The sequence below is a fragment of the Electrophorus electricus genome, chromosome 7 (assembly GCF_041902795.1).
Source record: "Electrophorus electricus isolate QZ-2024a chromosome 7, ASM4190279v1, whole genome shotgun sequence".
NCBI lineage: Eukaryota > Metazoa > Chordata > Actinopteri > Gymnotiformes > Gymnotidae > Electrophorus > Electrophorus electricus.
This window is the reverse complement of record NC_137503.1, coordinates 22,778,190-22,805,123: the sequence shown is the minus strand read 5'-3', so window position 1 is coordinate 22,805,123 and position 26,934 is coordinate 22,778,190. Positions and strand designations below refer to the sequence as shown.

The 26,934-nt window shown below is 47.6% G+C and overlaps 1 protein-coding gene across 4 annotated transcripts in view; it reads right to left on the bottom strand.

Annotated features, from left to right (window-relative positions):
* Positions 1–2,021: 2,021 nt before the first annotated feature.
* fut8b (fucosyltransferase 8b (alpha (1,6) fucosyltransferase)) overlaps positions 2,022–26,934 on the bottom strand; it is a 77,144-nt gene continuing 52,231 nt past the window's right edge. For all 4 annotated transcript variants that reach the window (XM_081718280.1, XM_081718277.1, XM_081718278.1 and 1 more), the window contains 8 exons: positions 21,897–22,012; positions 19,755–19,920; positions 17,797–17,911; positions 12,834–13,071; positions 9,936–10,182; positions 4,249–4,425; positions 3,963–4,113; positions 2,022–3,664 (listed from right to left, as the gene is read on the bottom strand). In XM_081718280.1, coding sequence (XP_081574406.1) covers positions 3,335–3,664; positions 3,963–4,113; positions 4,249–4,425; positions 9,936–10,182; positions 12,834–13,071; positions 17,797–17,911; positions 19,755–19,920; positions 21,897–22,012 — 1,540 coding nt within the window. In that variant the 3' untranslated portion in view covers positions 2,022–3,334. The remainder of the gene's footprint in view (positions 3,665–3,962; positions 4,114–4,248; positions 4,426–9,935; positions 10,183–12,833; positions 13,072–17,796; positions 17,912–19,754; positions 19,921–21,896; positions 22,013–26,934) is intronic.

Here is a 26,934-nt window from a genome sequence, read left to right as displayed (position 1 = left end):
AAATTACCAGCTCATTCACCTCCATGCTCGCGGCCGATCTTTTCCAACTCGTTCAGCAAAAGCACCAGGTTCCCCCCGGCTCCGAGTTCGTCTTGCAATAGCAATAACATCTCGCGGTATGCCGCGCGCTGGACGGGGACAGATGGGGCGCAGTGGTGAGCGCGCGCCCGCGTGCAGGCGGGGCGGCAGCGCGGCAGATAAGAGCGGTGCCCCGGGGGAGTGGAGCTCTAAATCACCATTTATCTCCGGCTGATCACAGCCGTCCCTAATGGTCGGCCCAGCGGGAAGAGAGGGGAGGCAGGGAGCAGGACAGCAGCAGGACGCGGGCAGCCTTCATTGGGGCCGGAGATGCCGTCAGAGGGGAGGGGTGCTGGTCCAGGACCAGGTCTGGACTGCTAAACACTGAACACTGTGGAGCCACAGATTAGAGATCGGTATCGGTAATAGGGGCTACAATGACCTTCACATTTAAAGCTCCACCTTTAAAAGCTGCTTCCAACCCCCCTTCTTTTTTGGGGAAAAGTTCGCCCTGTCTGTGTGTCACGGATAAGAGAAGTTTCTGTTTGCAAGCTTTCTTCTTTAGAAGTGTCGTGTAAGACACTTTGGATGTACCACCAGACCTCAGCCAAGGCAGTCCCATTACTTTGTTCAGCGGTTGACAGTTTCATCAAAACAGCTGAAAAAGTGGACAGACATTACGTTGGTCATGTACAAATCTCTATTCATTTTCTTACAGTGACAGATACGTTTGGTCATTAAATGTTTATAGATTTCTATATTTCGATGTCATTCTAAGTGATGACTCGACATCAAGTTGTGTAGTTGGTTAGGTGTAATATGGTGAAGGTGATTCGGCTATCGAGCCCTCTTAACATGAGGTAAGAGATTCAATTTTAGGCCCATATGAAGATTACTGCTACAGCATTACTAAAACAAAAAAACAGTTTTCTCCCTATATTTAATGTTTAAAGCCACTTTGGACAAAAACATTAGTTATGTACCATGTACAAGTTCAAAGTATTAAACAAATAAGCAAACAAATAAATGGATAATTAAGAAAAACAAACAAGCAGGCAATATATCTTCAGTTTATTTATCCCCAAATTATTACTATTCAACCTATTTCTAGACATACTTGTAAATTTTATTTACTAATAATAAATATTTACATTCCCAGTTCATTTTACTTCTGATGAAAATAAAGCACATCTGCAATAAGATCATTTCACTTCGTAAGACACAATGACTATAATGTGTAAAAGTTGAACAATCCTGACATTATTTTAGAAAAATATCGGCAAATATAAACTGCCTACATCTTTCTCTGGTAGGATATACTTCTATGCAGCGCGCCCTCTTCACAGCAGGGCTGGTGTCTGCTGCGTAGGGCCGTGTCGCTCTGCGGCGCTGCCCTCTGCTGGCCAGAGCAGCTCGGGGCGAGAGAAACAAAGGCAGGCACGTCTCCCCTTGGGTTATCGCTCGAGCCGCAGAGTAGACGGGCAATCCACACAATTAGCGCAACTAACGCTTCCCTCAAAACGAACGTAGCCGGGAGCTGTGACGACTGAAGGGCACTTTTATAGGAAGCGCCCTTGAGTTAACCAGGGCATTCATAAAACCCTCGAGGTACTCTTAGTTGAGAGAAAGCGCAATTCACTTAGCTGGTGTGTGAATGTGTGTACATATATATATAAGTGCGTTTGTCAGAGCCGGCTAAATTGCCTACGAATTGTTGTCAGAGGGGTGAAGGCAATAGAGCCACTTATTTTCCTGCATTCCCCTGTAACCCCATTTTTCCTGGCGGCTTTGCAGCCAGTGATCCACACTCAGTAGTGGAGCAGAAAAGAAACCCCCCGGCTCGTGCCCGGGTAAAGAAATAGCCCGATGGAGTTTATTGACCTTTTTAACAGATCGGAGTGTGGTGGGTGGAAGGCAAACTGCTGATCAATCCTTTTGCGCTTTGTACAGGAAGAGTGTTTTAGCCAGCGGCTAGAGGAACCCACGAGGACAGGACACATGAGGACAGAACAAACGAGCCCAACTTGTTATGGCCTCCATTTTAATTGATTTGTGGCTTATCAAACACAATGCCCTCAAACAGAATGTACAAAACCTTTTTTTTGTCTTTGAAGACACGCTCCCATGACGAAGAAAAAAAAACTTCAGTATTTTCCTTTATTATAAAATAAATACAAATCTCATAATCACATCTCAAAGATGGCAAAGAGATGCAGCAAATAAATAAGTGGAAATCAGAAAAGAAAAGAAAAACCATTAGTCTTGACTGGAAGGAGGACACATGGAGGAGTGGCCAACTGAGTTAGTCTACTAGGCGCACCACAAAATACTGTACAGTGTATTCATAAAGCCTGATCAGTCAGTACGGTGTGAACACCATGGCGTTGGTTTGTCTTCATTTCTTTCTACGTTTCCTTCTTCTCGTTGGTATTTTTTCTTTGCTTTAAAGATGACCGGAGACATGTCTGCACGAAACCCCAAACTGCTGTTCAATAGGAAACCTCAACGTCATTTATCACTGATCCCCAAATTTGAAATCAAACTCATATATAAAATGCAAGCGTTACAGCGGTGTGCCCAGCTTTAAGTATATGTCAGATACAAGGAAACGTTCTTTCTACGCCGACAGTCCTTTCGTAGCCGTGATACTGTCTCAATGTCTCGCCGCCGTGTACTGTTATAAAGGGTGACTTCAAAGTACTGCATCCATGATGTTCATCTCCGCCGTCAGGCCGAACGTCACGGTGATAAAAACTCCACATCAGGCCCCATCCACTCACGCATACCCATGCACATACACATGCACACGCACACACACATGTACGTACACACTTAAAGACTATTAAAATATGTGAAAGCACAAGGTGTTGGAAAAACAAGAATGAAAAGGGTTATAAGTGAATAAAAGGGTTGCGTCAGGAACTGCGAGCAGGGGAAAAAGGCGTTAAAAGGCGGGTTCTGTGATCGGGTAGGGGGGTGGTTTAAAAGGCAAGAAATGCATTTAAAACGGAACCCAAACGATGAATGAATAAAGGGCAGCCCCCGCAGCCAAACGTAGAGATGCCCCTTTGCTCATATCGGAGTCCACTTCAGCTACCCAAGTTCATGGCAGAAGACACGTGCTATGCCTGAATACACGTTTATACACACGCGCGCGTGCACGTGCCGACAAGTCTTCGGGGTGTCTTCTAAACATGGGCTATGTCTTAGCTCTCCTATCTAACCTCTGTACAGGAAAAGAAAATATCACAAGCAAATTATTCCCCCCTCTCTCTCTGTCCTCCTGCCTCTCTCTTTGAGCCTTCTCTTCCTCCCTTTAGGTCATAAGAAGCTTGTCGGCCTCGGGGTACGTGGGGTACTTCACTGTCTCGATTTTCTCCTTCACTTTGTAGGATGGGTACAGGCCGGTGCGACCCAGCCTGCGGTTCACGCCTTTTGAGTAGCCGTCCCAGTGGTTGCCGGCCACGCCCACCACGTCGCCAGGCTCCAGGGGGATGTCCTCGGCGGTACGTGCCTGGTGGGGGTAGATGGCGATCTGGTCATGGGCGTTCTGCCCGCCAAAGTAGTAGATGTCGTCCAGAGAGTAAAAGTAGGAGGAGGCGTCAGGGTGTAGCGTCTGCATGATCTCATAAGCCACACGACAGACCTGGGGGCGGGATGGACAGCACACGGCCAATCAGATGCCGGGCATGCAGATACCTCTGCAGAAGCCATCATTTTTTTGATTGATCTAGAAACGGAAGCTCCTCCCCTGACCAGCAATGGGCCTGACTGTAATTACTGGTAGTTATATAATTTTCTTTGTGGTTAAAGGTCTCAGATCTAACCTTTGTAAGCTGGATCAGGTGTATTAAAAATGTTTAATGCATATGGTGGCCAGGGTCAGGATGACAGTGGCCTTGGGTCAGCAGTCTGAGCCTGCGTGTATGTGTGTATTTGTGTACCTGTGAGGAAAAGGTGCAGACGAGGAAGTCGGTTTGTGACAGGAAGTGAATATCCAGGATAACTCCTCTGAGAGAGTTCTCTGTGTAGCGGTTGTGTAGACCAGCCGACCATGCGATGGAGTTATCACTGATGAACTCGTAATCTGGGTACCTGATGGCCACATACACACACGCATCCAGAGATTTAAGAAACGATCTGACCACCTCTCTAAGACACACACACACACACACATGCACGCACACACAAACACATCAACTCTTCTCACACATTTCTTTGAAGACTCACTTGGTCTTGGCCTCCTGTAACAGAGCGGGGTCATCGGTTGCCAGATATACCCGCTTTTTATCCAGCTGGATTCGCTGGGCCATCAACCGAAACTGCTCCTCCACATGGGTCATGTACTCTTCTATTGGGTGGAATGCCGCTTCTGTCCCGACCTTATCCGTACGCCTCACATGCACCCTGCACACGCACACACACACACACACACACGCCATGTTTAGCTCCAGCTGGCTGGAAATCCATTGAGCCTGGTCTGATCATTTATTGGTCCCCAGGGCAGTGTGGTCTTGCCTGTCGGCAGCTAACAGTTAATAGACAACTAATGGCCATGAGGCAGGGCAGCCATGCTGTTAAAACACATGTGAACCTGACTTTGAAAAGATGTGGGCGCGAGCCAGGAAAAGGCTGGGAGAGAGCAAGAGAGCGAGAGAAAAGAAATAGAAGAGAAGGAAATGCTGAATATCCTACCCTAGTTTTACTTAACGCCATGAGCTGTGGGCCTTAGTGTACAGGTTCTGTTTTAGATTATGCATTCTGTGTGTATGTGGATGTGTGTGCATTCCGATGCACATACATGCGCACACAGGCGTGTTTATGATAGAAGTATAGTTAGTTTAAATAAAGAGTATGTTTAAATAAATGTTACTGCTGTTGTATATGTTTTATTACAAGCATTAGGCATTTTAACGATTTAAGGCCATACATTTAATCACCTTGTATCTGCTTCAGTCCTCGTACTGCGTGAACAATAGTCTCACATCAGTTCATACCTCCCAACGCTGGTGGCTCTTAACGAGTTCCACTACATCACCCGCGATGGTTTAAACACTGGGGAATGCTGCACTATGCAGCCCAACCGATGGAGTCCTTCATGTATGCGACAAGATTAGAATACCGTTCATCCTCCCTTACTGCTACAAACCACAAAAAACACGGATGACGAGCGGTTCTGCTAGTTACAACTGGTGAGCTAAGCGCAGCATGCTGAGATTAGGGGGACAGGAATGGAAAGGGAGGGAAGGAGAAGAGACGACCAGGAGCAAACACGACGCGGCCACCGTCCGCGTCCGTGCTGGCTGTTTACTACAGAGCGGATAAGCAGGCCAGGCCCTGGGCGAAGGGCTGGAGCTCATACCCCACCGTTGCTCGTTAGCAGAGCTGGCCGGCCGTCAGATGAGCTCGGGGTGGCTGTGAAGGAGTTTGTTTACGCTGGGCAGGCGGGACAGAGAGCGGGGGAGGAGAGAGGAGGACAGAACAATGAAGTGAGACACGCATCCAGACAGGAACGGCGTGAGAGGGCCAAAATCGCAGCCTGCAGGGCAGTTCACAGGGTGGGTCAGGAGGGAAAAACCTTCTTTTTTCGTCCATCTCTCTCTCTGTCTCTCTCGTTGTATAGCTTCCCCTGCTTGTTCTCACCGGCTGATGTGGAGAAGCTCTTTCACTTAGCTCTCTCTCTCTCACACACACTTACACACACACCCTGACGCCCGTGTTCTCCTTTTCTTCTCTCGCTCCACCTCTCCCCCCATATCCTTCGCTAGCTGTCTCAGCTACACTGATGTGTGTAGCATCCAGAAATCAATATTAACCCCCCCTCATCCCCCATCAACTGCTAACAAATGCTGTCACACTTCTTGGTATCCTCTGCAGAGTGTCCTCTGCAGAGCCGTGCCCTTATGTGACTGCCGTCTTACACCAGGCTTGTTTGTACAGTCAACTTTTGCCAATCCGCCCAACTCGCATCACACGAGAGACGGTCAAAACTGAGATCTCCTCAACATCTAACAGAAGTTCCTTTCTAAATAATCATTAAAAAAATCCTTAAAAACCAAATACACTATGCACACACAAGCAGAGAAAATCCAGCCAACCAGTTCCCAAGTTTCTCCCATGTTTGTTTACTTGTGGTTAGTAGGTGGGGGGGGGATATGAAGATTACAGCTCAGTGTCGACTGGAGCTACGAGCCTCAATCTGATTTGCGGTACCATTTTTAAAAAAACATTGCACTCTTAATTTAATTTCTGTTAACCACTGCCTTTGCTTCATGGAATAACAGCGTACCTAACAGCAGCGACGGCGACACGGCAGCCAGGCAGTCCTCAGAACCAGACATGAAACAGTGATCAGAAGGACGATGGACTTGGCCCAGCCTTCTGAATCAGGCACCTCCCGGTACTACTGCGCTGGGTGTTCGTCATTCTAGGTGCCTCAGTTCAGGTGTTGGTGACAGGGTGGGATTTGGGACCAAAACCAGGGACCTCCTAGGGACCAGGATCACTGATCAGAGGCTGCGGCATGGACACTGAAGCCGAGCCGTCCTCAGAACCAGACGTGAGACAGTGAGATGAAAGACGGGTGAACTGGGTCCAAAATCCTCTCAGGCAGCTCCTGGCATGGCCCTCCTCGCTGGGACGCGCTCACTAGGATCCTTGACACGCAACTTAACCAAGGCATTCAATCCCATGATCATCCAAGTCACCCATCAAGAACTCATCGCCCCCGTTGGCACAAACGGCACTGCTGCCGCCACACTCCCAAATATTAAAGAGGGTCTTTACGTCGATGAGGGGTAAAATTAAAATTTCACGCACACTGGTCTGCTGGCCGGCAGAGTATCCGGAAGCATAGAGGATTTAAGCGCCACCTGGCTAATGGGAAACAGTGTTGTTGTTTGGTACAGCATTGACTCCTGTATCTAGCAGTGTCTTAGTTTGGTGGTGCCTTGGTGTCTTAACTTACTGTACTGGCTAGAATGCATTCTCTGAGTAGATGACAAAGCACTTTTGTTAGTCTCTCTGCATAATTTTGTAAGTCACTCTGGACTTTTCTTTCTCTTTTCTTGACCTTTAAAAAGGATTCTCTCTGATAATTTTATTGATATTTTTTTTGACAGTACTCATCATTGCAGCCTTTCCTATTGTGTGCTACCCTTTACATTCCCTGTGGTGTAATTATATGTTATTTTTTAAAAATATTCATTCCCTGAACTCACTGGCCGTTGAGGACACGTCACACGTGGAAGGCATGTTGCACAGGAAGCTGATGTGTGTGTTCGGAAGGATAGGAACGGGGCTCGAACACAGCGATAACAGCACCGGCGTACCACAGACAGAGCTGACGCACTCTGAAGGAGAAAACAAACCTGGACGAAGCCGACTGAACTCTACACGCTGACAAGAGAAAGTTGATCCATCACTGTCAAAAAAAGGTCCGGACAGATGCCTGCATGGAAAGGCGTCTGTGCTACCCGTGGTTTGCTGAGCGATGGTTACGTTATAAAGAGAACATAAATAATTAATAAAAGTCCAACTGCTGCATTTGCTCACGACCAATCGTATACAACAATGCTACGCAAAGGTGTTAACACGTTCAAACTGGAGTGTAAAATCTGAGCAAATATATTTTTCTGCCACAATAATTGGTCTTAATTTAAAGAATCCTTGTCTGTTATTTGTTCGGGTATTAAACCCTTTGAGCTGTATTAACACACTTGACAGGCGCTGGCGTTCTGCAAAAATGCGTCTGGCTTCCTGAATTTGTTCTGGAAGAACACCCCCTGCCTCTCAGGCTGTGTTGAGCCCCCCCCGAACGGAACGTCCTCTCAGAGGGTTTCAGCACGGCCCTGTAGCGGCGCTCCTGAAGACCTATAGTGCCAACACTCATCTCTCTTTTCATTCATGCTCCCGGTGGGGAGAAGGGAGAGGGTTGAAAAAGGCCACTTGGGGGAAGGGGGCTGGTGAGCGAAGAAGAGTGATAGAGATGAGTATAAAAGATCAAGAATGGCGAGGAGGGGTTGAGGGAGAGGGCGAATCGGCAATTTTCTTTCTCCGAGAATTATGAAGACAAAGGGAGAGTGAGAGAGAGAAAGTTGTAGAAATAGAAAAAAACGAGTTACACAACTGGGAGAAGAGTGAGAAACGCAATAAGGGGAGGAAGATGTGGACAGATGAATACATGGATGGGTGCAGAGTGGGGAGGAGGGGAGAGAGAGAGAGTGTGTGGGGCATACACCAGCCCAGATATGAAGAGCTTAAAAAAAAAAGACAACCACGGAATCGACCATGTTGAAGTGGAGGAGTGGAGGTGCAGGTTACCCACAGCACGCCATCTCTCTCACACGCTGGGCTCTGCTTTCTGTTTCTGTTTGTCCCAATATGATGTCTGTGGAAGACAGATGTGGAGACAAACATCTGTGGAGCATTGCACAGCGGCAGGGAACAGCCAGACCTGATAACAACCGTGTCACTAAAAGAGAAGATAACTGACGTGAAGGATCTAGGCAGTGCAGCTGTCCAGTCTGTATATCCACTCGGGTCAGTGGACAGCCGAAGAAAAAGATTTTTAACACTTACGGCAGTTTGAGTGAATCCATGGGGTCAGCTTGACGTGATCCACACACCAAGCCACTTTCACATAATGACAAACGTGTGTTTTGCGTGTGTGATTCAGAAGCATTGTGATGGACAAAGGTCCCTCATTTTTCATTCCACTTCTCTTAAATATTTAAAGGTTTTTATAATAGTGAGACCACAAAAAACATCAACAACAAAGGAATATACACTGAAATGAGAAATTATAGTCAGGCAATTTAAGTAGTAGTGGTAGTAATAATAATAAACCCCATTGATGTTACTAAGCACATTTGATTGACTCCTGAGTGAAGAGCGACTGGACTGGAGTTTTCCCTCTTGCGACTCTGGGGTCCAGACAGAGCTTCACTTCACGGATACACTCCATTAATGAGCGGGGTGGTGGAACGGAACGGACACTCAAATGGATCTTCACGTTACCATCTCAGCAACGATGACTGAGGCTGTGACACTGGGCACTTTTCCCGAGGAGACGCCTTTAAACGGCGAGGGCTGACAACGGTTTCCCTGGAGAACATGGCTGGGGCAGATTGAGCAGAAGAGGATTTGCGTTTTCGAGTGAAGACAAAACATCTTTTGACGTGGTAAAAGAAAACATGAGAGAACTGTGCCAATAGTGCCAATGGCTGAGTGGCGGGCGGGAAGAATTATGCCACAGAAAACTGGATCAAACGCTGAAATAAGATCAAGGAGGAGAAGAATATTAAGGGCGGCAGAGTCAGTAGAGAGGGAAAGGTCATTAATGACCGCGAGGAGAGCCGTCTGAGTGCCGAGGGGTGGAAGGAAAACAAAGTGGAAGTGCTCGTCACGAGTGTAGACTGCAGGACCAGCGAGCAGATAAGCTCAGGTGTCGGCGACGGTTTACGGTTCTTGATTGTAAAAGTACGCAGCACATCAGGGGACATCCTCTGAGCTGCTGTAACAACTGCAGCTACACAACAATTCTTGTTTTTTTACAAGACAGTATCAAGGAAAAAAAACAAAGAAAAAAAAGGAAGCATTTAGATCGACTTAGGCCTCAGCGATAGAATCTACACTGGGTAACAAACAGGGAACACGACAAGATATGATGCAGTTTCCCTGTGGGAAATCAGACAGCGTATCCCCATCTGAGCAGCACCGTTTAGTGGGTACATGATCCCGGTTTACGGACAGGGCTCGGCAATTAACGCTGTTGTCATCGTCTCAAAACCTATGCCCTCTTCATTGTCTTCCCAGCCAATCCGGTGAGAGAACGACCGATGGGATGAGACTCTGATCGGGCGAGGAGAGGTGGGGAGGGGCGGAGACATGGTGGTGTAAGGTTAGAGAGCTCTTACCCGATGACGGGGTGCTTGAATCCCAGTTTGACGCTGGCCTCCTGCATCTCCTTCTCCAGCCACGCTTGCGGCCGGACCAGGTACTTAACAAACTGAGATACCCACCAGACGGACGGGTCTCCGTGCAGCCGCTGAAGTCTGGGGGCCAGGTCTTCCGGGATGGCCAGTGGGAGGTACGGGGGCCTGGGGTGGAGGCTATCCACAATGGGCAGCTCCACCACTTGGATGTCCCGATCGTGATCCTCCCCTAGCCGAAGGAGAGAGAGAAAAAAGGGACCCTCAGATTGCAGACCCTCAAATACACATATCACCTGAGATGTTTGGATTCCGACCCTATATTTACCAGCAATGCAAATTATTTGCATGCTTTGCACACACTGCACAATGATAAACATACGGAATATAAAGTCACAGGAGGTCAAAGACAATGTATTTGTATTTTAGCTCATCACTTGGGAACAATGTGACTAAAAGTATTCTATACAGCATGTGTAAAGCATGAATATATTATCCTCCACTCATAAATATATAATTTTGCTGACTTGTGTGGTATTTAAATACTATGCTAATACAAGAGCTATCAGCAAATGCAGAGTCCGCTGAATAGGAGAGTTAATTGTGCTATATGTATTGCAAGAGAAAGAGACAGCGTGAGAGGGACAGACAGATGGAGAGAGGGAGAGACAGAGTGACAGAGACCGAGCGACAGCACTGGAGGCGGGTGGTTATCAACCTCACGGCCTGAGCGCTAAGTATTATAAGGCAAGGTGACATCCTCTCACTCATCCTCTCTCCCTCTTTCTCGCTGGCGCGGGGCTCGGAGCAGGACTGCGCCAGACTGATTAAGAACGAGAGGAAGGACAAGCCACCAGAAAGAGCGGGAGAGAGAGAGAGAGAGAGAGAGAGCGAGAGAGAGAGAGAGAGAGAGAGAGAGAGAGAGAGCGAGAGAGAGAGAGAGATATGCTTTGAATGTTTGCTATTTTCTCTTTTGTTTTTAAATAGAATATCTTCCAATTAACCCAGCGCCATTTAAAGCCATACAGCGGCACGCAAACCACGAATGAGCACTCTCGCAAACGCGCGACACAGAGAGCATTCCTCAATAACGCGGTTTATTTCTAGGGTGCGTCTCTTCATACGACGGCACCGGCGCCTCAGAACTCAAATCGCAAATGGCCGAGGTGCCGCGAAGCGCTCGCTCCTCCGCGCGGGCCGAGCGCCGAGGCGAACCTTTCCGCACAGAGCGCGAGGCGCGTGCCGCGAATTTCAATTGGGCGAGGCATCAAATATTTAACGGCAAAAAACGCACGAGCGTTGGGCGGCGCTGATATAAAAGCGCTGGCGGCTCCCGCGAGAGCGGGAGGGGGGAAGTGGGGAAGGGGGCGGCGGGGGACGATGATACTTTTCGCTGTCTTTTGTGTAGAGGCTGTAGCACCTCTGGCAAAGTATTTCGGATAATCGATTCCCCCAGCAGCCCCAACTGGGTTAATTAGGACACAAAACTAAGGAAAAGACTTGCAGCTTGTCCTCAAATCTAAATTAATAACTTGGACTAACTGCTCTAAGTGTGAGGAGCTGTATTCCAAATCTGATAGAAGTTAATTTCTCGTTGATAGACTGAATGAGTGAGTTAGAGAGAGAGAGAGAGAGAGAGAGAGAGATTCTTTGTCAGTGTGTAATGTATGAATGTATGTGACACATTCAGTACATTATGGAACTGTCTCTGTCAGTTTGTAATTAAAATAAAAGTGTTATTTTTATTACAAGAGAAAAAGTCTCTCACAAGTGTCTCTCACAAGTAGATCTGTCTCTCACAAGTGCATCAGTCTTTAATGCAAGTGCGTGTGTGTGTTAGTCAGTCTATAATGGAAGTGTCTGTGTGCCAGTCCATAAATATGTGTCAGTCCATAATGAAAATGTGTGTCATTCTGCAACTGAGGTGTCTACGTGTCAATCATTAATGACCATGTCTGTGTCTGATATCCGACGTTCTAAAGAACACATGTACATGCAACTCACAGATGATCAAATAAAGTGGGAAATCTGAGCACACTCAACACACATCTGTGTTCAGTGGAGTGCACCAACAGAGATTTTTTTGTTTAAAAAAAAAAAAAAAGCCAAACGGGCAAGTTGTGCTTCTGTCCAGCAGCAGAGATCTGTCACCTTGGAGCTGCGGTTCGGAATTCCGCAGTGGAGTGGAGAGATTAGCATGAGAGGACAATACTGACGAGATGAAAGAGTGCATGAGTGAGAAAGGAATCTGGTTAATACAGGCAAACGGAGAAGAGTGGGACTGGTGAAAGAAAGGGATGAGGAGAGAGAGAGAAACACTCCAGACTTCACAGAGAGCTTTTTAAAAATGATTCTGAGAATAAGAGTGATGCATAAAAAAGATAGGGGCAAAATATCTAGTTCCCCCAAAAGGCAATCACCATCACTGCTGTTCTGGCCAACAGAATGGCAAAAGAAAAGAATATAATAAAATAGGATTTAAATACAAACCTATGCAGATATTGTTTCAAACCTTCTGGCACTCAGTTAATGGAACACTCTCACTTTACCCCACACTCTCACTCTACTCCACCCTCTCATTCTACTCCACCCTCTCACTCTACCCTACCCTCTCACTCTACCCCACTCTACCTCTCTCTACCCCACCATCTCACTCTACCGCAATACCTCACTCTCCCCCAACACCTCACTCTCCCCCAACACCTCACTCTCCCCACCCTCTCACTCTCCCCACCCTCTCACTCTCCCCTACTCTACCCCTCTCTACCCAATACTCTCACTCTACCCCACCCTCTCACTGTACTCCACTTTACCACTCTCTACCTCACCCTCTCACTCTACCCCTCTATACCCCACCCTCTCACTTTACCCCACCTCACCTACCTGACCAGTGTCCCGTGGAAGCTCCAGTGCGGTCTGTGCACGTGTCACTGACCGGCCGGAAAACGGTCTCCCAGCCACCGGTGGAGTAGCGCCAGCCGTGCGACTCCAGTATGAGCGTGCGCTGGGTGCCATAGGCGATCATGAAGCAGTAGACCACGTGATGCAGCTGACAGCCATAACCACAACCCTTGTTGATGTTGCACACCAGCTTATGGGCCTTGCTGCAGTCCTGTGGGTTCTGGGAGACCAGAGAGAGAGAGATAGAGAGAGAGAGAGAGAGAGAGACACACACACACACACACACACACACACACACACACACACACACACAAAGACAGACAGAGAGAGAGACAGAAAAAGAAAGAGACAGACAGAGACAGAGAGAAAAAGAATGAGAATTTTAAAGACACCTTATTTGGGACAATGAGACATTGTAAAAGTCTCCACATTCTGTTTTCTATCTCATTCCCTGGCCTCACAGTCATAAATTGTAATGGTAATACAACCTAACAACAAAGATTGATGAATACACCTAGAACTATTCCAGTATACTCAGAAAGTAACCAGTGCCATTTTATTGTACATAGCACTGCGTTCAGCTCCCAGACCTCAATGAACCCAGGCAGACACGCTAACAGCGCGTTAGGTGTTTGTTGAACCCTAAACATGGCCACTGGACCCACTAAGCTATGTCCTAACATTTGTGTTATTCTGCTTTTCCACATGGCTAATCTGGTTGTACAAGACAAAAACCCAACCAGGCACACCACACAGCAGCTTAAGATGCAGTCTCAGACGTTTAAGGCACCCCAACCCAGCCCAGTGCTGCTCCATGTGGCTGTCGCCCCAGGAACTGTCATCTATGGGTTTGACTCACACACACACACACACACACACACACACACACACACACACACACACACACACACACACACACACACACACACACACACACACACACACACACACACACACACACACACTTGTACAGGCTACCAGACCTCAGGGAAAGAGTAAAAAAATAAAATAAAATATCCAGACCACCTTGCTGAGGCAACCATTAAGATGCACACTGCATAAGCTCACCCAGATGATTCACAGCCCTTCTGTTCTGACTGACTGGTGGTGGGGTCATAAGGCACGAGAGCTGTCGCTTATTCTCGTCCCCCCCCCATACTCCCGCAGGGACAGTCAGAGAAGCAAAGCTGTATTCACCACAGTCCCTCCAGCCAATGGGGATAGCCGGCTTGTTCTGAGCATTTTCAAAGATTGTCGTCAGTGATCCATTTACCCCTAATGACTTAGAAACCCAAAATGACTTCAAATCGGCTCTCTTATGCCGGCTTTGCCACTTCAGCGGTCACAAGATGTGCTCGCTCTGGTACATGTGAAGCCATAACATTAATAGGGCTACAGAGCAGAGTGGTCTGCACAAACATGTCATTAAGACCAAAGCCGTTCTCTGTCAGCCCACTAACATGTTCTTCCAAGGAAAAGAAAAGAAACGCGGAGTAAAATGTTCATATCAGAAGCGGACGAAACGTATTCAGGACCACTGTTTCCTCCAGTGTTGGGCAGAACGCCCTTGCTGTCAGACCCTGAAACCGCGTCACAGAGACGGAAATGACATCTCCTCAGGAAACGACGGCGGCGGCATGTCTTATGGCAAAGTTTCAGAAAACGGTCCACACAAAAGGCTCAGTGAGCCAATCAACTGGTAACAGAGATGATGACGCCGAAGAAAACAAGGTGAAGGACGTCATCAGCGAGGGAGAAAGGAAGTAAATCGTTACGGCAATGCGTAACAGCGTGTACTGAACCGCGGCCTAATGAAAGAGCAGACCACATAAAAAAAAGCGTGAATGTGGCTCTGGCAGTCTGAAAGAGAATCGCTTCAGCTCACACGCATCATGCAACGAGGCTTTAAATACATTCAGATAAACTGCTTGTATCATTTGGTTTACGGTCAAAAGAGAAAACAGAAAAAAAGAGTGAGGAGAGAGAGACGGACGCTGAAAGTCACGTGAACCCCTGGTGATTACCCAGGAACGGCGGCGTGACTGAACTCATGGCAGTGATTGTGAAGCAATCACTAACAGATGATCAAACCGTGAACTGCATACTCATGACCTCTTTACTGCCAACACTATTACAGCGATCACACCAAATCATACACATTACTAACATACTAATCACTCAAACGGTCACTATATCAATCACGCTCATCACTGATACCTACTGTCACACTGACACACTAATCATCGACTGTCAACACACTAATCACCACACACACAATTAAGTGCCATGACACTAGACACACTTACTGCCATGACACAGGTCTCAGTCATCAGGAGTGGATGGGGCACAGTAAATTCATGTTTGCTTTTACACTGATCATGCTTTTTCCCATCACACTAATCCCACTGACTAGGACCACACCAATCACAAAAAGAATTATACTTACTACCATCACACTAACCTTGCTTATTGCAGTCATACTAATGCTGCTTACTGTCGTAATACCATTCACATTTCCTGCCATCACACTAATCACAATCAGTGCCAACACGATAAATATGATCACACAAATCACACTCACTGCCATTGCGATTAATATGATCAGGCTAATCACACTCAGTGCCATCACGATTAATATGAGAACACTAATCACACTCGATGCCACGACAATGTCACATTAATCGTGAATACCACCATCACAGCAACATCTTTAGCCTCTGCTTATGTGTGAATAAAGGCAGATAAGCTTCTCCTGCCATGTGCTTGATGCAGACAGTTGTGCACAGGGGAGGAGATCAGAATGCTAACTCCACACTTGACGCAAGGTCAAGTGGGTTAGTACAGCCTTCATTAGCTACAAAACATGTGCGTGCACACACACACACACACGCACACCCGCCTGTTATTAGTTTTGAAATTTTCATTAGTTCCAAATTTATAACTTTATATTTAGTTCATTTCAGCTTTTTCCAGCTTTATTTTAACAGGGTGCAAATATTAATTTTGTTTTTGTTTTCTGTAGAAGATTAGCTTTAGTTTTTATTATTTAAATTTTTCATATTTATTATGCAAGCTGTGAAGACCAGATGTTTCTGACTAGATTACAATAATAAAAAATACTAAATACATATAGAAACTAAAAGAGTTTCTTTCTGACAAGTTTAGTCATTTTAGCATAAAACCGATCTACACTCTGCCGTTAGGACTGCACCAGGAGTGCGCAGGTGATGCTCAATGCCCCCAGCAAATGCGGCCATGTGGCAGAAGGTTTTGCCGCTCACTCCGACTGAGGGAGCGCGTGTTCCCATGGAAACGTAACGTCAGCGCCTGCCTTCCGTAGGACACTTGATGACATCGGGATCTCCTGGCCATTTGAGTTTTTCACATAAGGAATTCATTAAAGCCATCACAAATGACTTACCTAAAGTTTCTCTCTCTGTCATTCTGATTTGTTTTCACTTGTGTTGTAGTGAATTATAATTTAGATTTTTATTATTAGTTTTTATTTTTAGGTTAACGATTTTTTCGCTGCTCGTTTTCGTTAATGATAATAACCCTGGAGTGTCACAGCTAGTGTCTCATCAGAATTCCTATTTGAACAGCTTATTTCTAATAAAAGGAAATCCAGGTACCATTTTACTGAAAAATAATTCGACATGAAGATGGAGGGTACACATCAAATGTCTTCCCCAAGTCTTTGGCACAGGTAGAAGGGAAAATGAAGGAAAAAAGAACACAGTTTGGGTTTTGCAAGCGCTCAGTCAAAACGTGAGTGCAAACACATCAATGAGACACTTCACCCAGCGTGCATCATGAACGTGAACACATTTGAAGCTGGGCTACATATTTCCTTATGTAGTCTAAAATGATTCGAACACAATCTGAGCTGGTACGGATATTTAGAACAGTGCTGCCAGTAACCAAGAGTTACTCCACAAACATTTGCTTTTCTATGCCTTGGAAATACTGTAAATAATACAGTTACGCCAGTAGGTGCATTCCCAATTGGGGGAGACATTGAGGGAGAGAGAGAGAGAGAGAGAGAGAGAGAGAGAGAGATCAGAAGAGAGAGCCTGAGGAAGAGTAGAGGTATACATATAGCACTCCACACTACCCACAGACCCATCAGGGCTGTCCTGCTTCAGGGGAGAGATGGAGGGGCGCTATGGAGCGATGAATTAGTAATGAGGTAACGGAAGAGAGAGAGAGTGAAAGACAGCAGCCCCTAAGCACTGCCTACAGCTGTTGTTAACAGTGCAACACGTGCGCACACACACACACACACACACACACACACACACACACACACACCCGTGCGCGCGTGCGTAGGGGGTAAGCAAAGGGGGGGTTAAAGAGATGAGCACGATCTTTGCTCTTGGGTGGCTGGTCAGAGCCGGAGAAATGGTGAAGGGAGGGGGCTGGAGCTCTAAGCCTGGTGGCTCACACCCTCTCCAAATCAGAGGTGAGAAAAGGGCCCGGCAAGCGAGTCCGACCGAGCGTCGGAGGGAGAAAACGGAAAACGGGATGGCTGTATGGAGGGATGGAGCGGGATACGGACAGAGAGAGAGAGAGAGAAAAGACAGAAAATAGAGTGATGACAGAAAGAGAGGAGGGAGAGAGAGAAAATGAGAGAGAGATAGAGAGAGTGGAGAGAAGGACTAATGGAGATGAGCATAGAACAGTTTGCCATTCGGCATCTCAGCATCATCACCAGGGTACAATAAGGAGCTTGGAACTTGAGGCCGGAGCTCAAACCTGCCTCAAACTTCAAGGTTCTGGTTTGCGAATACAGCATGACCCAAAAACATCTGTCAAAATTTGGGGTGTTTCAGGATTGGGCCCAGGCCCATTTCAGGAGGTGCTGCGGCAGGACAGGAGATCCCCCAGCCTGTCAGGATGGGGCCCTTTTGGGCTGGTGGGCCTGGGCTTTGTGGGAGCATCACACCTGCAGGTAGGAGATCCTGTTCTGCACCAGGGTGGAGAGGTCCCTCGCCTCCTTCTCCCGCCACACGCCTGCGCCGTCCGCCTGGCTGAGGTAGTGTAGGTCTGTCATGATGGACCTGGACGTATGGGCGCAAACACAGGCACACACACACACGTTGATACAGATACACAGACACAGAGTGGAAAATTAAGATTCCACAGCACCACCTTTTCCTCAGAATGGTGTTATTTGACTGGGGAAACCTTCTGTGATCTATGAGGAGATCAAATGCCTGCTTACAGGCAGCAGTTATTTTCATATGTGCAATACCACAGAATATCTGTCATATCTGGGATACCGAGCGAGGGACTGACAACATAATGTCTTGAGGTCATGAGCTGTGTGGCACTGTAAAGCAGTACCACTACTCCCAAATGCTATTCAACAGCACAAAACTCAACACCCATTCAGAGAGAGAAAGAGAGAGTGTGCATGTGCGTATTTTTGCAACAAAACATGACCTGGGTCAACCACACACACAGACACACACAAAAAAAAAAATTACAAAAATTATATATATATATATATATATATATATATATATATATATATATATATATATATATACATACATACACACACACACACTCCCCATACACACACACAAACACACGCATCCAGTTCTAGATGGCAGAGTCGTTGGTGGCGGGAAACCGGAAAATCTTCACGCGCGCTCCTGTTCCCAGCTGTGCCCAACACACACTCAGCATATCTCAATGCGAGCTCCTTTCCACGGCATTCCAAACGATCCATGCCATCTGTTCACTCCACGTATAGGTAGCAACTTCGAACCCCGATGCAAGGGAATCTCGATGCCTTCAAAAACAGGCACACGACGGACTCTTCTCATTCCGACGTTTCACCCTCCGCCAGGCAACCTTCTCCAATGTGTCTCGGACCGTTAAGACTGGAACAGAAAGCCCCAATCAGGAAGTAGAAAAAGGGATGCCACCAGCACTCTGCGTCAGTCTTCTGAGATGACCACAGGTGACAATAGACTGCAGGACTCACCGGGCGGCTGAAGGCTTTGATTACACGTCCAATAGCGGGGCAATTACCCTGCCACATCTCCTCAACCAATAAAGCAACAGGCAGGGAGGACAGATGGAGGCCGAGACAGAGGGAAGAAAACAGAACAAAACCCCACCCGCCCAAAAAAACAACACCCAGCACACAGTGAGCAAGGGGGAGACTAGGAAAGAGAAAGAACAAGAAAGAGAAAGAGAGGAACAGAGAGAGAGAGAGAGAGGGAGGGAAGAACAGAGAGAGACAGAGAGAGATTGTCTTTTCTTTTTAAACCTAACCTCCCTTCCCTAACACACCTATTAAACCTTGGCGATTAACTGGTGCACTGAATCAGGCGTGTTAGAGGTGAGAAATCACCAAGCTCTCCTTGACTCCATCCTACACGGCCACCTATCAGCACTCCTGGTGTGGAGAAACGTATTACTTCTATATCACAACACACCAATTTTTATGACATTTTTATGATTTCCAAATGAAAGTTATTAGCTCCTGTGATTGAATCCAAGTGTGCTTCACTGGATTTTAGTCTTTTATTCTGTCTTTTGTTCTTTGGGCCACTTCCTGCTCCTCACTTTGCAAAGCTTTGTGTTTAGCGCAGCAGGGCTTAGCCACCCCTCCCTCGCCACAACACCTGCCCCCCCCACACACACACCCCTGTGCTCCCCACTCAGACATGCACATATACACTCTTACAAACCAGTCAACATCTTTTATCTGTCAATGGTGTGTCTGTATGTTGGTGTATATACATAAATGTATGTTGATTGTGTGTATGTGTGTGTGTGTGTGTGTGTGTGTGTGTGTGTGTGTGTGTGTGTGGGCGTGTGTGTGGGCGTGTGTGTGGGCGTGTGCGTGGGCGTGTGCGTGTGTCTGCGTGTGAGTGCGCGACTAACCTCTCCTGGTGACCGAGGTCTTGCAGAAGCATGGCTGTGCGTTTCTGCTGCGTGGCTGGGTCCACATGGCTCAGTTTCTTCACCTCACTTCTCACGAAATACCACAGCTCCCTCACGCCATTCTCCACCTTCCTCCGATACAGCTCCTGCTCACGGCCGGGGCCCGCTGGGAACAGACAGACGGACGGACGGGCATGCAGACAGAGGAAGCTCAATGACCATAGGGATTTCAGGGATGCACACGTCCACACCCTAAACAATGGGGTAGTTTGCTCATGTGACCTGGAGCTGCTGTACGTCCTCCACCTCCTCGTGCTGGAATGTGGAACGTACCCAGCTAACACCCCGAACGTCCCCAGCCACCAGCCCCAGAGCACCGCTGCTGACCAGAGCCAGTTCGCGCCACAGTTTTTTGGACAAACTAAAAAGGCATATCGGGCGAAAAACCATTAGGGGGCGGCTGGGAATGTCTTCATCATCAGGGATAAAAAGAAGAGGCAGCCTTCATGCTAACAAGGCAACTACGGTGCACGCGCACGAAAGAAATCCCCAAAGGCGTCAAAAACAGACGATGAAGGAGACAGAAAACTCACCCTCTTCCACACCGTTAAGTGTTCGGAGTGCCAAGAAAACCTCATCACAGTAATACGACTTGGTGCCGTGCCTCACATCTGCTTCAGTAAAAACCATGGCTCCTCTAAACAGAGCAGTGGTCCTCTCCAAAACCGCCCCGTGGTGTCACAGCCCGAGGGTCGGTGAGTAACCGGTCATGTCCACTGAGCTGACCCGAGGCAGCCTGCCTGGGGTGCTCTTTTGTGTCTGCACCGATGATACTGACAAAGAAATTTACAGCCATCAAGCCGACACCTGCCTTTTGGTCAAAACCAGGCGACACACGATAGACTGTTATGATAGTAGGGACAGTCGTCTGACCTCACGAGTACACTAGTGGTGATGGCTGTGGGGGAACTGACTGTAAAAGGCTGTTGGGCACTGTGGGGTAATAAAGTGACCCACTTCGCCCTTCGCAGTTTTCCGATTCGCATCCTTATTTACCTTCACAGATGCTCTCGGTATGAAAGACCGTTGCGTCAACCACTTGCCGGCTTGGAAGGCGGCGAGATTACAAGGCACAAGAGTGCACAAGCAAGATCGAGGCCAGGGGCATGAGCGACAGACAAACGGACGCGAAGAAAGAGTGGGAATCGAAGTGTGTGTCCACACACACGGAACAAGGCTGAGTAGACATCACAGGGTGGACCCAGGTGTCTTCTTCTGTCCACTCTGGTCATTCGATCCAGTTGGAATGTAAAAGTGCTGGATTGTCTTTGTAGCCCCTCGTAGCCCCCCAGGACTATTTCTCCCTCTGGTCTCTTTCACTCGGACATTCTCCTCCCCTCCTCTCCACCTTCTGTTCCTGTCTCCTTCAAGGTTAAGACTCAAAGTATCCTCTCTCTCTCTCTCTCTCTCTCTCTCTCTCTCTCTCTCTCTCCCTCCCTCCCTCCCTCCCTCTCTCCCTCCCCCCACTCTCCTGTCTCCTGCTCAGCCCTTATTTCCACTGTTACGTTTAACACGATCCACTGCCTGCTACAAAACAGCACCATGACATGGAGCCTGTCCTCCCACACTCCTTCGTCCGCACGCGGGTGACCGAGACGCAGGTCACCTTCCCTGGCCTCGCTGTGGTAGACGTGGGACCGGAGGCGTGAGGCATCACACTTTTTCCACTCTCTGTTTTTCCTCTTGCCTTCTCTCACTGGGCCGCTGTCGTCCCCCCGGGGTTTTTTAAATCTCCGGAGGGCTGGCCGTGATCCTGCTTGCTGACCCCCCGCCCCATCTCACCCAAAAAAGTGACAAAAAAAGAGACAAAAACAAGAAAAAGAAAAGCATCTCTTAGCTGTATCCCTTTTCATCCCTTCCGGAGTGTATCCTCTGACATAACTCGGTCAGTTAGGTCGGGGGTAGAAGGACGTTCCTTCCATAACAATGAGCGCACCAGCCCGACAACAGAAAGCGCCTTCCTCTGCAAATCTTTGCCTCGACTTCTGATGATCGATTGATATGATATTCATATTGTTCTTCCGTGTGAACCAGGGCTGAGAAACGTTGAGGAGGCATTGGGTTTAAGGCTCTCTAGCTTACCCTCCCCAAACAGCCTCTGGTAGCTGTGGATCTCCTGTTTGGCTCTGCTTAGCTGATCCTCCAAGGAACGCAGTCTGCCTGTGGAGCTCGGTCTCCCCGACTGCCCTTCAGGGATCCTATAGAGGGTACACACCCACGTAGGCACACACACACACACACACACACACACACACACACACACACACACACACACACACACACACACACATATTATTAGTCCTTCTTTTCTATCTTACAGGAAGAGCTCTTACACACTGAGGAATGACTGAGGTTACTCTTCACTCTTTCTGTATTGGGCAAAGCCTTCACTCCACCCCCCTACACCACCCTCTACACTGTCTACACCCTACACCCCCTCTACACCCTACACCCCCCCTACACCCCCTCTACACCCTACACCCCCTCTACACCCTACACGCCCTACACCCCCTCTACACCCTACACGCCCTACACCCCCTCTACACCCTACATGCCCTACACCCCCTCTACACCCTACATGCCCTACACCCCTCTACACCCTACACGCCCTACACTCCCTCTACACCCTACACCCTACACCCCCTCTACACCCTACATCCTACACGCCCTACACCCCCTCTACACCCTACATCCTCTACATCCCCTCTACACCCTACATTCTACACACCCTACACACCCTCTACACCCTCCACCCTACACACCCTGTACACCATCCACATCCTCTACAGCCTTTACACCCTACACGCCTGTCCACCCTCAGCTTGTTATGATTTACAGGTGACAGCAGACAGGGAAGGGGGAGATATAAACACACACAGAGAGAGAGAGACAGAGAGAGAGAGAGAGAGAGAGAGATAAAGAGAGAGGCAGAGAGAGGTGGAGAGAGAGAGAGGCAGAGAGAGGTGGAGAGAGGCAGAAAGGTGGAGAGAGAGAGGCAGAGAGAGGTGGAGAGAGAGCAAGAATAAGATGAGGATGAATGGCGAAAGGGTGGGGTAGGGAGCATGAAGAAGCGCGGGTGAGCGCAGCCGGTTGATCCGGGGAGTGCTGATTACAAACGGCCCATGAGTAAGAGAGAGCGGAACGTCTGCCTCTGACTTCCACGGCACCACGCTTAGTGCGCACACTACGCCTGCTGCTTAGATTCGTCTTAAGCTTATAATCAGTAATTACAGTCTAAATGATGGCCCCACTTCCCCTCAGCCTGCTTTGACACGCTTGCTCTGAACACCTTCCGTACAAACAGCCCTCTAATGAGGGCTTGCCAGCCTATTTATTCTCAAGTGGGGCACAAAACATTAACTAACTTCGTTAATTCGCTCTCCAACAACAGGTCTTAATATGCCAAAATACTTCCACCATGCTCTGTTCCCCAACCGCTGCACAACAAGTACAGAATAGTCTCATTAGGCTCACAACAGTAAACATGTCTGAGTGCAGAGGGTGGATATCTCGGGCGTGTAAGGCTATGTATTACGTATTCGTGTGTATCCGTGTGCTTTCAACGATGTTGATACTCCACGTACGCGCATATGCAAAAAAGAAAAAGAAAAAGAAAGAAGACCAGATCTGTTGCTCTTGGGAAAGAAAAGGTGAGCTCAAGTCAATCTCTTCTTTACTTTAATGTACATGGTGGATGACCATAAACCTGTCAACCAGAAATGTACCTAAAATCCCATGTAAAAACCTCATGTCAGTGTAGGTGTAGGTGGGGAGTGGGTGGGGTTGGTGGGAAGAGTTCTACACTGCTCGGCGGGATGACCGAGAGAAAGGGTGGGTGACAGAAAGCTGGCCCTGTTAAATGTCATTACAGCCAAAATTTGTTCCGCCACCACAGATCAACGTCCTGAAGTGTGTGTGCGTATTTTTGCGGAGCTGGAAAAAGCAGATGAATGAGACTGGCGGAGACAGGAAGCCCCGCTGCGATGTGGGGTGAGAAAAGTGCGCACAAACTGAAATGACAACAGAAATGTTCGCCGCCTCTCCTTCTTCCTTACTGATTGTCTTCCTCATACTCTGTGGCTGTCTCTCCCTCTCTTCCTCTCACTTGCTATGCGTCCCTCCTCTTGCTGTCTGTTTGTCCCCCTGCTTGTGTCAGTGGTCTGAGGCGTCTCTCATCCGTCTCTGCTCACACCTGCTTTGTCGCTCTGCTCCCCAGGGGCAAGCATTAACGTGGGGGGAGCCCTCCCACGTGTGGAGTGGGCTTCTCCTCATCCATCATCCTCCACCTTCTGCCTTTACAACGCCTCGACCACACACACACACGCAGACACGCCCACCTACAGCCACTCACCCAACCACACACACACACACACACACACACACCTGCCTCTGCGTACTTCTCGCGTCTCTTTGCTCAGACCCTCATTTCCTCTTAGAGATGTCTGTCAGCTCATACCCTCTTATACCCTACAGCTCATACTTTCTTATACCCTACAGCTCATACCCTCTTATACCCTACAGCTCATACCCTCTTATACCCTACAGCTCATACTCTCTTATACCCTACAGCTCATATCCTCTTATACCCTACAGCTCATACCCTCTTATACCCTACAGCTCATACCCTCTTATACCCTGAGTACCAGAGGTTCTCAACTGCAGACCCGATCTATCGCACCTGCTGAAGGCCACGAGGGGCTCAAGAGTTAGTTGAACATTACAGGCCCCAGAGAGGCGTCCCCAGACCGGAGCTGAGCACCCCTGCTTTAAATCAACCACAGTGCTCTGACTGAAACTCCCTCACTATAGCTCTCGGACATGTGCCAGCCATGTGTGTGTGTGAGTGTGTGTGTCTCGCTGTGCCCTTATGACTTGGCTATCACTCTCCACAGCACAACACCTGGTATTCCATCAACTTACTGCTGGAGCCACCTGAACAACACCATCTATTACACCGAGGGCAAGGAGAGAGGGAGGGAGGGAGGGAGGGAGGGAGGGAGGGAGGAAAAGAAGGAAAAAGAAAGAAAGACAGAGAGAGAGAGAGATTGAGTGAGCGAAAGAGGATAAAAGTGTATTTACTCAAACCATAGGGATCTTCTATGCAGTCTTTAATTTTAAATATTTTAAAGCAGAGAGAGAGAGAGAGAGAGAGAGAGAGAGAGAGAGAGACTGAGTGAGTGAGCAAGAGAAAGAATAAAAGAGTATTTACTCAAACTACAGGGACATTCTATGCAGCCTTTTCATTTTAATTTTAAATATTTTAAAGCAGAGAGAGAGAGAGAGAGAGAGAGAGAGAGAGAGAGAGGGATATGATGCAGTGAACACGAGTGGTGTTGATCACCTCCAGCGCTGCTCATTAACCTCTGTGTCCTGCCTGCTGGGCAGTGCGACTGCTGGGCAGTGTGAGTTTTAGCTAATAAATGATTCCTGATGAGAGTGGTAAGGTTGTGCTCATTTTGAAAGGCCACACACACACACACACACACACAAACCTACACACTCTTCAGCCTGCTCTTCCTTACAGTTTGTCTGTTTCTGTCCCATTACGCATATGGGAACTACATGTGTGTGTGGCAAGGAGTAGTTCTTGATGTGTGATGCAGAGGCAGGTGTGTGTATGTGTGTGCTTAAGTGTGGCGGAGGATATAGTCTTTTCTATATGCATGTGTTTGTGTCACAGTAAATCTAATCCTGTGTGTGTGTGTATTTTCTTGTTTGTTTTTGTGCGCGCGCGTGTGTTTGTGTGTGTGAGTGAGGCAGTAAGACGTTCTCTATACTTGTGTGTCTCAGGAATTCTGCTTTCCCTCTGTCTCTCTCTCTCTCTCTCTCTGTCAGCCTTCTCCCACACTATGCATGACAGGAGTAGAAAGGGGAGGGCTTAAGGATGACGGACAGCTAGCTAACAGCCTGCCACGCTCCATTACACCCGTCCAACACTCTGATAAGGGCGATGTACGCAACGTCTCCTCACTGCAAATAAGTGTGTGGTGCACGCGCGCGTGTACTCTCTGTCTAGAAGATTCCAGAGGGTGGCTAGAGGGCGGAGATGTCTACTCTTTTCATGATGGTCCATCACCTAAATCGTCCAATCAGTAGTGGTCACATGGTCACAAGGGAGGGGCGGGCCCTTGTAATGTTCGTAGTGACCTCCCTACAAAATGCTTGTTCAAGACTAGCTTGCCTACTACAGTGGACAGTGAGTGCGGGTTCAGAGCAGGAGTTTCTACCCGAGTGGCTGGTGAGCGTATGTTGTTATGACTTTAATGAGCTATCTTCATACACTAGTATGCAGCTCACACAGCAGCTGGAACAGAACAGGATGAATATTTATCCTGAGAAAATGAAAGCTCGACTCATAAATTCTCACCCATCTCCTGCTCTTGATGAGCTTGACGCATGCATGTGTGTGTGTGCGTCCTTATGTGTGTACTGTGTGCGTATACATTATGAAAAACACTGTGAAATGTGTGTAAGAGCAGAGTTGTCTCCATGGGGGATCAGAGCTCAGATACCATGCACAACCATAAACGCTGATGTTGTAAAAAGTGTAAGCTAAAAATGTTAAAATCACAATATTTTCTCTCTCAAGTGATTGCATGTAAATCAAGATTAGTTGCGCAGAGATCTGAGATGTGATTAACCAGAAAAATCTCACAGAACAGCCATTTACAAATCTGAGATTAACTGGATAAACTTTTTATATTTAACTTTTTTGAATGATACAAGCAATGTTCACATCTGGGCCATAATCTGAGAAGAGCGCAGAAGTCACATTCTCTTTTTCTGTGTGTGTGTGTGTGTGTGTGTGTGTGTGTGTGTGTGTGTGTGCGCGCATGTAACAGCCCAGCATGATACCAATGTGCCTAGTGATTTGGTGCATGTCTAAAATTTGCTTGACACACTTTTCCCAACCTAAAAGGCAAGATACCATTCTGCACTTTCCCAGACAAAGCTACTTTCAGTTTAACATTCATTAAGTTTGGTGAAACATATTATTATTAATGAAGCAATATTAATATTATTATTATTATTATTATTATTATTATTAGTAGTAGTAGTAGTAGTAGTATTAAGACATTTTTAGCAGTAAGTAAATATTATTCTGTGTAATAAAAGCTAC